Genomic DNA, 12,048 nt, shown 5'->3' on the forward strand with positions numbered 1-12,048 from the left:
CTCCAGAGTTGAGAACAGTCTTGGAAACCGTGCCTCTTCCTGCCCTCTCCTATCCGCAAGGATGTCCATTCATTCTTCCCAGGCTTCTGAGAGCAGTGTCTTTATTTTGCCCCTCAGTTGTCTGATGTGGGGCAGTTTGCATTTCTCATTTAAAGAAATGATTTGTTGGAGGGATGGGAGCACAAGACGACATACATGGACGAAATTCCAAAAGTACCTGTGAGATTTCAAGGAAATATCTTCCTCCCACTCCTGTCCCCAGATATATTTGCAGACGTGAGCTTATGCATAGGTGATTATTTTTTACCTTTAAAAAAATTGTAACAGATGACATGTATACAGAAAAATGCTAAGTTTAAGGAGTAATCATGAAACAAATGCCAGGGAAAAAGTCACTTGGATCAAGACGGGCCATCTTGGGAATTCCCTGGCTGTCCAGTGGTTAGGACTCCGCGCTTCCCCTGCATGGGGCACGGGTTCAATCCCTGGTCAGGGAACTAAGATCCAGCATGCTGTGTGATGCCGCCAAAAAAAAAAAAAAAAGACGGGGGCCGTCTCTACCTTCCCAAGCCTCCGTACTCCAGCAGGCCCCCCTCAAGGTCTGCACTTGATTCTGCCCCTCAGGGAACGGCTATGCTGATGGCAGCTACTATTTCTTCCTCACTTACGTTATGGTTTCTCCGTCCAAGTTGGCTTCCTATCTGCAGTGGGTTGGCTTTGTCTGTTTAGAACATCTCATAAATGGAACCACACGGGATGTCAAGTCCTATATGGCAGTGTAATGTCGGCAGCATCTGTGCTGCCGCCTGTAGTCTGGTTCATCCTTTTTCATTGCTGCATACTATTCCCCCTGCTTCTTGTGTGTTCTCCATCTTTGGTCAAGGAACTTGTGAGTTGTTTCCCTTTGAGGCTGTCATGATCAGAGCTGCCATGAACATTCTCGGCCATGTATTTCCTCCTGAGTGTCTACGCCTCAGAGTGGGATTGCTGGATTGTCATATTTTCAACTCTGCCTGTAAATTTACAGATGGTTTTCCAAAGGGGTTCCCCCAGCAGCAGATGAGGGTTCCCATTGCTCCGCATCCTTGCTGGCACTCATATTATTTGCCTTTAAATTTTTCTGTCAGTCCAGGAGGGGTAGGGTGGGATATGAGGAGGAATCTCTTTATGGTTTTATATTTACTCATTTTCTTCCCTCACTTTTTGCAGAAGTGGGAACACAGCATCAAGGCTTAAGCCATTCTTGTTTCTGGTTTCGTCATCCTCCTCCCCTGTGAGGGTAGTCCTCTGTTAATCTGGCCAGCCCTGGGGGGGGGTGGGGGTGGGGTACACAGTCTCACATGAATTCCCAACGCTGCCACTGCTTCATCTCTCCCCTCTGAGCATCTCTTCAGTATCACATAGGGTTGTGGAGTTTTCACCTTAGAAGGATTTATCTCACCAATAGCTATACCCCACCACCTGATCTTTGCAGTTTCCATCATTGAATGCTGAGATCCCTTCCTGAGAAAACCCACTAAATTCAGCTCAGCATTTTGCCTCCCTTTTTGAAATGTGGTCCACGGGAACATCTGAAGCAGATCTGATGTGGGAGTGAGAAAGAGAGAGGGGTTGGCGATGACTCCCAGGTGTGGGTCCCAAGCATCCAAGAGGGTAGGGCTGCCCTTAGTGAGACAGAGAGGATGGTGAGAGGGCAGGTTATGGTCATGGGGCAGATTTGAGGATCTGTTGGTGTTTAGATGGTGTTGAAGCCTCCAGACTGGATGGGACCGCTCTTCGGAGTGGGGAGCGGGTGAGTGTGGACAGGGAAGGGGCAGGTTCTGGAGCCCCTGTTCTTGGCCCTGCTCCCCATCATGGAATGCCTAGCGCTAAAGGACTTTGACCTCCAGCCGACCAGGGTTCAATTCTGGACACTGCTGCATTCTGCTGTGTGACCCTGGGTGCCTCACGACCCCTCTCTGAGCCTCACTCACCTTTGGTGTACAAAGCAGGGTCAGAAATTCCAGTTTCCCAGGATGCTCTGTGAGGCAACGTGGTGACAGCTAGCTTTAATTGAGCACTTACTGTGTGCCAGGCCCTACACTCAGAACAGCTCAATGAGTCGTGGGTACTGTCCCGAGCCCAGAGGTCCAGAGAAAAGATGTCATTCGCCCACGGTCGCCCAGCTCCAAGTGCAGAGCTCTGTGACTCAGTAAACTGGCTCCCGTGGCCACACCGTTGTGTACCCAGCCTTTTCCCACTTTGGGGGCCTCACTCTAAGGCCCGTGGCAAAATGAAGCTGAAGGCTCAGCCCTCCCCACACCCCTCCCTGCTCTGGGGCAGCAGCTGCAGAACAGCTGGGACCAGGGCACAGACAGGTTCCCTGATACGGCACCTTTCGTAAATCACCCCCAATCCTCCTCTGTGTGCCCATGCTTCCAGAGGAAGTGGCCTGGACTTGGGGAATTTGAGGACAAATCCCTAATTTTTTTTTTTTTTACCCCCCTGCACCACCTGGCTTGCGGGATCTTAGTTCCCCAACCAGGGACTGAAGCTGTGCCCTCAGCAGTGAAAGCGCGGAGTCCTAACCACTGGACCACCAGGGAATTCCACAAATCCCTAATTTTTAACATCCTTTGAATTTCCTACAAGCTTCTCTTCCCTTCCCCGCTTCCCCACACCCCCCCGTCCAATAGAAGCAAGACTCTGAGACCGTTGACAGAGGAAAGAAATAGAATCCAGGGACAGAGAAGGAATGAGGCTGGGGTCTCAAATTGGAGGCCCCACGTTGGATCAGGGTCGTGGTCAAGTTTTGTTTGACCCACACGGATTTGAATTCAGAGGCTTACAGACAGGGCTGAAGCTCCTAATTATCCCCACTCTACACCTGTCTTTCCTGGGCCCACCTCACACATCCATTGCATTGGATGCTTGTGGGCCACATTTGCAATCCTCAACATAGCGTTTTATGGGGCACAACTTTTTATTTTTATTTTTATTTTTTAAAATGTTTATTTATTTATTTATTTATTTGGCTGCTCTGGATCTTAGTTGCAGCATGTGGGGTCTTTAGTTGTGGAATGTGGGATCTAGTTCCCTGACCAGGGATCGAACCCGGGCCCCCTGCATTGGGAGCACCAGGGAAGTCCCAGGGGCACGACTTTTTATTAAGAAAATTTCCAAGCCTAAGAGAAAAGAGGGAAGCAGGAGCGACTGAGGCCTGAACCCCTCAGCAGTTGCCTTCTTGATTTTAAGAGAGACTGAGGCCCAGAAAGGTTGTTCCACCTGTGCAAAGCCACACAGCTAAAAGATAAGGGGCTTCCCCCAACTTACAGTAGACTTACGCAAGTTGGACCAAGAGGGAGACTGGAAGGGATTCACTCATTCCATCAAAAAAACATTTATTGATGGGAATTCCCTGGCAGTCCAGTGGTTAGGTCTTGGCGCTTTCACTGCCAAGTGAAAGCTCGAGTGTGATCCCTGGTCGAGGAACTAAGATTCCACAAGACATGTGGCACAGACAAAAAAAAAAAAAAATTATTGAGCATCTACTATGTGTGGGATCCAGTCCTGGGACCTCCACAGGGACAACACAGTCCTAGTCTTGTTTTCACAGAGACCCCAGGGAGCAGGGATTTCCAGGCCTAGAGAACAGAGCCCAGCCTCAGAGCCTTTGCACTCGCTGTTCCCTCTGCCTGGCACACTCTTCCCCCAGATAACTGCATGGCTCCCTCTCCTTCCAAGCTCAGCTGAAGGAATTGAGAGCTTGGGGAATCCCTGCCCCTATAGGGTTTGTTCGAAATTCCCATGCTGGCCCCCTCCCCTGTGGGTCTTGCCCCTTCACCCTCATCCTCTGGGACTCTGAAGGTCAGGGTAGATGCAGGCGGCCCACGAAGGCCACGGCACTGACCTTGGTGGCTGGGTTGTGCTCTCTGAGAGTCATGCTGGCCTCTTACACACAGCCAGCCTCAGTCTCAGACTCCCTGAGAAGGTGGGTGTATGGCATGCCCGCTGAATGCCAGGCCCCCTGCTCAGCTCCACTGGTCTGTGAGAGCAGGGCAGCTACAGGTGGGTAAACTGAGATTCAGAGGCAGGAGTGACTTGTCCAGCAAGGGTGGAACGGTTCTTACATTCCTGATGAGGGGTAGGGGCCAGGGTAGGCAGAGGTCCTCCGGATGAGGAAGTGGAGGCCTCTCTCCAGACCTGGAAGCCAGTCCTGGTGGGTCAGGACTCAGACCCCGGGGGCGAGGGGGAAGAAGGAAGCGCAGGAATCAGTGGCCCTCAGGCCCTGCCCAGCAGCAGCCCTCTATCTGTGCTTGCAGGAGGAAAGGGGACCATGTATCTGCCACAGCCTTGGGGCCCACACGCTGAGACCTGTGCATCCTGAAGCCTGGGTTCTTTTGGCCCGGGGCCTGATTTTGTTTCTTTCCATAGCCTGGATTTTCCTCTCATGGAATGAGTTTGTCGGCTCTGAAGCCCCGGTTCCCAGGGCCCCGCTACCCAAGTGCTCCTGCCCCCAACTACCCCCTTCCTGTCCCCACAGGACAGTGGCTGCTGAGGTGCGGAAGCAGGTGTCCCGGGAACGCAGTGGCTCTCCCCACTCCAGCAGGCGCTGCAGCAGCTCCCTGGGGGTGAGTGTGTGGGAGCCCCCCCCCCCCGCCCCCGCTGCTGTGGGGAAGCTGAGGCTGGGAGGGACCCAGCTGTGACAGGGAAGGGGGTCCCTGTCCTGGCCCAGCACTGTCCCCATTCCTGTCCCCAGTGAGCGTGAGTGGGACGGTGGTGGACCCCCCTCTCTGCAGGGAGCAGCCCTGTGGGTGGTCGGGGGGAGAAGTTCCAGCCTGCTGTGGCCCACACCTCCTGCTGTCTGGACCACCCAGCTGGGGATGGTGGGGAGGGCGGTCTGGGGGATGGGAGGTGCTTCTGGCTGCAGTGAGGAGGGGTGGGGCTCTCTCGCCCCAGGGCCTGAGGAATTGTCTCTTTCTTTGCTGCAGTCCACAAACCTTTCCTTCCACCATGAGTTTCCTGCCCCTCCAGGCACAGGGTGTGATTTCCTGCCTGGAAAGAGGGTCAGGGCCGGCCAAGCTGGGGTGGGGATGGAGTGGCTGAGGTCACCATCCTCCAGGGCCCCTCCAGCTCCAACACCCTCCGTGTTTCCCACCGCCCTCTTGTTTGTTCAAGGCCAGCCCAAGTCCACACACCCTCCAGCCCCCCGGGGCACGGGTCACAGCCACTTTGCTCCAACTCAGGTCCCACTGACTGAAGTCATTGAGCCCCTGGACTTTGAGGATGTGCTCCTGAGCCGGCCGCCGGATGCAGAGCCCGGGCCACTCCGGGAACTGGTCGAGTTTCCAGCTGATGACCTGGAGCTGCTGCTGCAGCCCCGGGAATGCCGCACCACGGAGCCTGGGATCCCCGAGGATGGGTGGGTTCAGCCCCACACCCTCCCTGTCTGTAACTCCACCTGCCTCTGTGCCCCCCATGAATACCCCCTTTCCCACCAAGCTCCCAACAGCCCTGAGTTCAACTCTTGGCTCCGCTGTGTGACCTTGGGCAAGTCCCCTTCCCTCTCTGAGCCTCTACCTCTGTGTCTCTGAAACAGACAGAAGGACAGGCCCCACCTCACAGGCCACTGGAAAGATTAACACTGGGCCCTGCCTCTGTTTACCCTGATTGTATTTTGTGCAGAAAGCTGGATGCCCAGGTGAGGGCTGCCGTGGAGATGTACACAGAGGACTGGATCACCGCCCACAGGAGGTGGGCCTGGCTCGGGGGCAGCTCAGGGTAGAGAGGCCAGGTCCGAGCCCAGAAGAGCCCACTGTCTGCTGCCGGTCCTCCTGTTTATCCACCCACCGTCCCTTTCAGGGTAGCCAGACTTCTCCGGCGGAGCATGGGGAGGGTGGATGGCCTTGCAGGCATCACCTGGGCCTGGGAGGTGTGTCAGCACATCCCGGAGCCCTGGGGAGCCCTCGGGAGCCCTCATTCCTGATACCCACCAAGCCCTGCCTCCTCCTAGGTACCAGCACCTGAGTGCAGCATACAGCCCCATCACCATAGAGACGCAGCGAGAGAGGCAGAAGGGCCTCACCCGCCAGGTCTTCGAGCAGGACGCTTCTGGGGATGAGAGGTCCAGCCCGGAGGACTCGGTGAGGGAGCCCTGGGTAGGGGTCAGTATAAGCGTATGTACATGCATGGGCTGCGGCCCCAGCTCTCAAACGCATATGATGGGAAATGACCCGAACAGCCTTGAACCCAAAAGGAAATGTATCAGCCCTGTAAGTGAGAAGTTAAGGGTAACAATTATAAGCATTTATTAAGGGCTTAGTGTGTACTAAATGTTTTATACTTGTCCTTATCTTTCATCCTGTGAGACTGGGCAACACCCATTTTACAGATAAAAACACTGAGGGGAGTTCCCTGGTGGTCTAGTGGTTAGGATTCGGAGCTTTCACTGCTGTGGCCTGGGGTCAATCCCTGGTTGAGTCTTGAGCCTGTATTTTGTCAACCAATATTTATTGAGTGCCTACTTTTACCAATAATAATCATGTCAAGAACTATTGTTTCCTTGTTACTATTTATAAATGTAGATGGGGAAACTGAGGCCCTTAGAGTTGGGGTCAGAGACCCAGGGTCACAGAGCTGAGCTGGGATTTGAACCAAGGTAGTCTGCTTCTGACCATAGCTGAGTCTGGGAGCTCAGGCAGGGTCCTGGGCCATTGACAGCCCCAATGAGAACTCTCCCTCCCCTGGCAACAGTGAGCAGAGTCCCAGGGAAGGCTCTCATTGGCCCAACCCAGGCATATCCTGACCTTGGAGCCAATCCCTGGGGCTGGAACCTGTTTTGTTCTGATTGGCCAGACAAGGGTCATGTGATACCCAGACTGGGAAGTAACCTCCTCACAATAGTAAAGGAGGGGGCTTCCCCAGATAGAAGGTTCTAGAAAGAGAGTCAGCAGAGCCCTCAGGTGACCCTTGTAGTGGTGACCCCAGCCCCTGGCCCTCAGCTTCCCCATCTATAGGTTGGGCATGAGGACAGTCTCACCTGAGTAGGATGGAGATGCGTTCAGCTGGTGCTCAGCGCTTGCCCATTCTCTACTGGCAGGATGACCCCCGGCACTCCTCAGGCTCCCCAGACGACACCCCACGAAGCAGTGGCGCCTCTGGCATCTTCGACCTGAGGAACTTGGCAGCCGACTCATTGCTGCCCTCACTGCTGGAGCGCGCAGCCCCGGAGGACGTGGACCGGCGCAATGAGGCCCTGCGGCGGCAGCACCGGCCCCGTGCCCTGCTCGCCCTCTACCCGGCGCCCGACGAGGTGGGTGCCCACTAGCCTGCACAGGCCCTGAGGTCAATACACATCCAACTGACATGTATCCCAGTATATGATCCCAGCAAGATTTCCTGGGTGCCTACTGTATACCCTGCAATGTATACTTTAATTCAATGGCTTCTGTTGGGTGCCTACTATATACCCCTATATTTTTCCACCCAGCATTTATTGGGCACCTACTATATAGTGCTATATTTACTCAACCAATATTTATTGTATGCCTACTGTATAGTCTTTTCTTTAATCAAACAGCATATAATCAATGAGTATTGAGCACCTACTGTATATGCCTATATTTATCCACCCAGCATTTATTGGGCACCTACTGTGTACCCTATTTTTTATTTGATGACTCTTATTATGTATACCCCTATATTTATCCATTCAGCATTTATTGGGCACCTACTGTGTACCCTATATTTTTATTCAATGACCTTTATTTATTATACCTACCCTTATATTTATCCACCCAGCATTTATTGGGCATTTACCGTATATTCATATTTATTCAGTCAATGTTAACTGTATGCCTACTGTATAGTCTTCTATTTAATTAAACAGCATTTGAGCAACTAATATTTGTTGAGCACCTACCATGTGTACCTATATTTATCCAACTAACTTTTATTAGGCACCTAGTATATACATCTGTGTTTTAATTCAGCCATTTATTGAGTGCTTGCTGTATACCCCAATATTTTATTCAACTAGTACTTATTGGGTGTCTAGTACATGTCTCTATATATGTCCAGTCAGCATTAATCAAATACTTTCTGTATATGTCTATGTTTACTCAACCACTTTTTAGTAGGTACCTACTACATACCTCTGTGTTTATCCAACCAAGATGTTTGAGTGCCAGTTACATAGCAGGCACTGGGGATACAGCCACGAACAAGATAGAGCCAGTCCTTGCTCTCTGAGTTCACAGCCTGGTGGAGGAGAGATACCAGGAAATGACAACCCAGAATAGTGCCATGATGAGGTGTGTGTCACTGTCCCTCACATGGCCCTCAGTGTCCCAGCCACGTGGCCCATTGCAACAGGGCCTGTTGAGCATCTGGAACATCAAGTGCCTCTGAGTGAGGGAAGGCTTCCTGGAGGAAGTGCCAGCTAAGGTGCGACCTGACGATGAGCAGGTATCGGCCAGGCAAGGAGGGAGGGAGAAGAAGGGCATTCCAGGCAGCGGAAACAGCATGTGCAAAGGCTCAGAGGCAGGGGACTGGAAGAAGTTTAGTCAGGCTGCAGGTAGAGCTGGTCTCAGGCCACACATTCCAAGCCCTTCCTGGAGGATGTGTTCCCAGCTGCCCTTTCGGCTCTTGGCAGGATGAGGCCGTGGAACGCTGCAGCCGCCCGGAGCCACCCCGAGAGCACTTCGGACAGAGGATCCTGGTCAAGTGTCTGTCGCTTAAGTGAGTGTGCTGACCCGTCCCTCCCTTCAGACGTGGGAGGGGACCATGTGGCTTACGGTGTGGCACACACTCGGCGCTCACTACTCGAGCCATGCCATCACCGTGTGCAGCCCTGAGACCTATGAGGACGCCCGTGGGCTCTCAGGCTGGAAAATAAGACTCCCTTTTTCATTATTCAAAACCGCCAATCCTAAGCTCCAGTTGTGTGTCAGGCTCAGTTCTCAGCCCTCCATGTGTATTAACACTGACCTTCACCACAACGTGCGATGTGGGTGCAGGTGGGAAACCGAGGCACAGGGTGGTAAAGTCATTGTGCCCAAGATCACGAGTTGTGAGGCCAGAGTCTGGCCCTCGCCCAGTCTGCTGCTAGGACCCAGGCTAGAGGGGGCGCTGGTGACCCTGGGCCTGGCTTCCAGCTGCCCAAGGCCCCCTCCACATCGCCCCCTGGGAGCAGCCAGCGTTCGTGGGAATGGAGCTGAACAGGATGTGGCCTTGGACCTGAGCCCGGCCCTGCCCCTCCCCGACTCCGAGTTCCTGCCTGGATGGGGGCAGGAAAGGGAGGTCCCATCTGGCCTGAGGCCCGGGTGGGCCTCCTGCCTCAAGCACATGGGCTGGGAACCGGCTCTCTGAGCTCATCCAGTCATTCAACAAACACTCATTGAGCGTCTACTGTATGCAAGGCCGTGTAACTGCGGGATGACCACATAGGGCTCTCTAGGTGGGGGATACAGCACAAACAGAGGCCAGGAGATGTCTGGAGAGAGGAAAATTGAGGCCAAGAAGTGGGCGGGATGGGGCCACGCAGGGCAGTGAGGAGCCTCAAATTTTAAGTTGTTTTTTTTTTTTATTCTTGCTACCTTCTTTTTTTAAAAAATATTTATTTATTTATTTGGCTGCATCAGGTCTTAGTTGCGGCATGCGGGATCTTTCATTGTGGCGCACGGGTTCTTAGTTGTGGCTCACGGGTTCTTAGTTGTGGCTCACAGTTTCTAAGTTGCGGCATGCAGGCTCTCTAATTGTGGCGCGGGCTCAGTAGTTGCGGCGCATGGGCTTAGTTGCCCCGCAGCATGTGGGATCTTAGTTCCCCGACCAGGGATCGAACCTACGTCCCCTACATTGGAAGGTGGATTCTTAACCACTGGACCACCAGGGAAGTCCCAAATTTTAAGTTTTAAGATGTTTCCTTAGGAGGCACGTGGATGATGAGTAGAAATGAGCAGGGTAGAGTAAGACAGGGAGGCGGTTATGGGGGCTGTTTAGGCGAGCGAAGATGGGACTCAAACCAGGATGGCAGAAGCCATAGAGGACACCTCAGGGAGGGGAGGCAGGGAGGCCCAGGAGTCGAGAATTTCAAGATGGGACTGCGGGAGGATTGATGTGCCAAAAGCTGCCTCCATGCCAACCGAACAAGGGCCATGGATTCAGCTGGAGGGGCTCTGTGTGAGTTACTTACTGAGGGAGGAAGGGAGGGGGCGGAAATCTCTTTGTGCCTCAGTTTCCCCTTTGGCAAAATGGGACAGGTCTTTCCTACAAGCCCTTAAATGGTGCTTCTCTGTGACCTAGTGGGAAACAGACGCCCCCCGCCCCCACAAGGCACCAAGGCTGGGCTGGACCTCAAGAGGGAGTGGGGTGTATGGAGGAGGGAGTGTCAAGGTCATCCTCTGCCAGAGAACCCCCGTTTACTGCAGGTTCGAGATAGAAATCGAGCCCATCTTTGGCATCTTGGCCCTGTACGATGTGCGGGAGAAAAAGAAGGTAGGAACCCCTTTCTTCCCTTTCCTCCCAGTCCTCCTCCTCCTCCTTGCTGCAGGATAGTGGGCTTCCTGGAAGTGGTGGCCCAGCTGCCTCTTGTGCCCCCAGATCTCGGAGAACTTCTACTTTGACCTGAACTCAGACTCCATGAAGGGGCTACTGCGGGCCCATGGCACCCATCCTGCCATCTCCACCCTGGCCCGCTCTGCCATCTTCTCCGTGACCTATCCCTCGCCCGACATCTTCTTGGTCATCAAGGTACCCACTGGGGCTGGCAAAGGGGTGATAATGGTGAAGGCTGCAGGCGAGGTCCCCACTCTCATGAAAGAAGACAGACATGTCACTAAGAAGGGTGATCAGGGCTGTCATGGGGGAAGTACAGGCAGCTGGGTGAGAGCCCAGAGGAAGCTTCTGACCCAACCCAGGTGGGGAGAAATCACCAAGGGCTTCCTTGGAGAGGTTACAGCTCAGCCGACACCCATGAGTGGGCAGCCTGGGGAGAAATGGCATCCTGGCACATGTGGGTGGATGTTTAAAATTTTTTTTAGTTGAGGGTTTTTCAGTTTATTAGGGAAAGAAAGACCTAGTTGGCACATTCGTTTGGGATTTTCTTTTTCCAGGAGTGAGCTCAAATTTCCTTCCCCAAAACATTCAATTAGGTTACGCTAATGACATTAATTGAACACCTTAAGGCAGGCACTGCTCCCAGTCGGTCAGGCTTCACAGGGATTCTGGTCTTTGGTCTTCACAGCAGCCCCGGGAGGTGGGAGTTGCCATGGGGCCCATTTTACAGTTGGGGAAACTGAGGCACAGAACTGGTAAGGAATGTGCTCAAGGTCCTATAGCCCCTGAGTGGTCAGGATTGGAGTCCAGGCTCAGAGCCATGCTTGGTGTGGACTCTGTTTATACTAACGAAGAAAGGTGTAAATGTGGGGGGAAAAAATGGAGTCTTGGGTTTGGGGCCAGGTTTAAAAGGTGGGGAGGGTGTAGCTGGTTGCCCAGGCTGAGAGCTAGCACTCAATCCCAAGGACAGTGGGAGCCATGGGCGGTGTTGGAACGAGAGCCCTAGCTGGATGGAACGGAATGTATGGGAGGCTGTGAGGGTCAGGGAAGTTGTGGGTGGCTTGGGGAAGTTGGAGTCCCAGCAGTGCCTCACTGGCCTTGCCTGCCCCTCAGCTGGAGAAGGTGCTGCAGCAGGGGGACATCAGCGAGTGCTGCGAGCCCTACATGGTGATGAAGGAGGTGGACACAGCCAAGGTAAGCGTGGGAGGCTGGGCCAGATGGTGAAAGGGTCCCCAGGCAGGGCAGATCCTGGGTTCAGAGGGCCTGGGGCACTGAGCTTGTGGGGTGTGTTTGCGGCGTCTCCCCGCAGAACAAAGAGAAGCTAGAGAAGCTGCGGCTGGCGGCTGAGCAGTTCTGCACCCGTCTGGGCCGCTACCGCATGCCTTTCGCGTGGACGGCGGTGCACCTGGCCAACATTGTGAGCAGCGCGGGCCAGTCGGACCGGGACTCGGACTCGGAGGGCGGTGAGGAGGCGGGGCCGACGGGCCAGGGGCGGAGCTACCGGGGAAGGGGAGG

The 12,048-nt window shown here is 53.9% G+C and overlaps 1 protein-coding gene across 7 annotated transcripts in view; it reads left to right on the forward strand.

The window, feature by feature from the left end:
• DOCK6 (dedicator of cytokinesis 6) overlaps nt 1–12,048 on the forward strand; it is a 42,213-nt gene that overhangs the window by 2,559 nt on the left and 27,606 nt on the right. For all 7 annotated transcript variants that reach the window (XR_011073230.1, XR_011073231.1, XR_011073232.1 and 4 more), the window contains exons 2-11: nt 4,523–4,610; nt 5,226–5,401; nt 5,665–5,733; nt 5,993–6,122; nt 7,079–7,291; nt 8,633–8,718; nt 10,407–10,473; nt 10,579–10,728; nt 11,647–11,727; nt 11,843–11,996. Coding sequence is in view for 4 of the 7 variants with exons in the window: in XM_068536941.1 (XP_068393042.1) it covers nt 4,523–4,610; nt 5,226–5,401; nt 5,665–5,733; nt 5,993–6,122; nt 7,079–7,291; nt 8,633–8,718; nt 10,407–10,473; nt 10,579–10,728; nt 11,647–11,727; nt 11,843–11,996 (1,214 nt within the window). In the remaining 3 variants the exon portion in view is untranslated. The remainder of the gene's footprint in view (nt 1–4,522; nt 4,611–5,225; nt 5,402–5,664; nt 5,734–5,992; nt 6,123–7,078; nt 7,292–8,632; nt 8,719–10,406; nt 10,474–10,578; nt 10,729–11,646; nt 11,728–11,842; nt 11,997–12,048) is intronic.

Source organism: Eschrichtius robustus, chromosome 2, assembly GCF_028021215.1.
Source record: "Eschrichtius robustus isolate mEscRob2 chromosome 2, mEscRob2.pri, whole genome shotgun sequence".
Lineage (NCBI taxonomy): Eukaryota > Metazoa > Chordata > Mammalia > Artiodactyla > Eschrichtiidae > Eschrichtius > Eschrichtius robustus.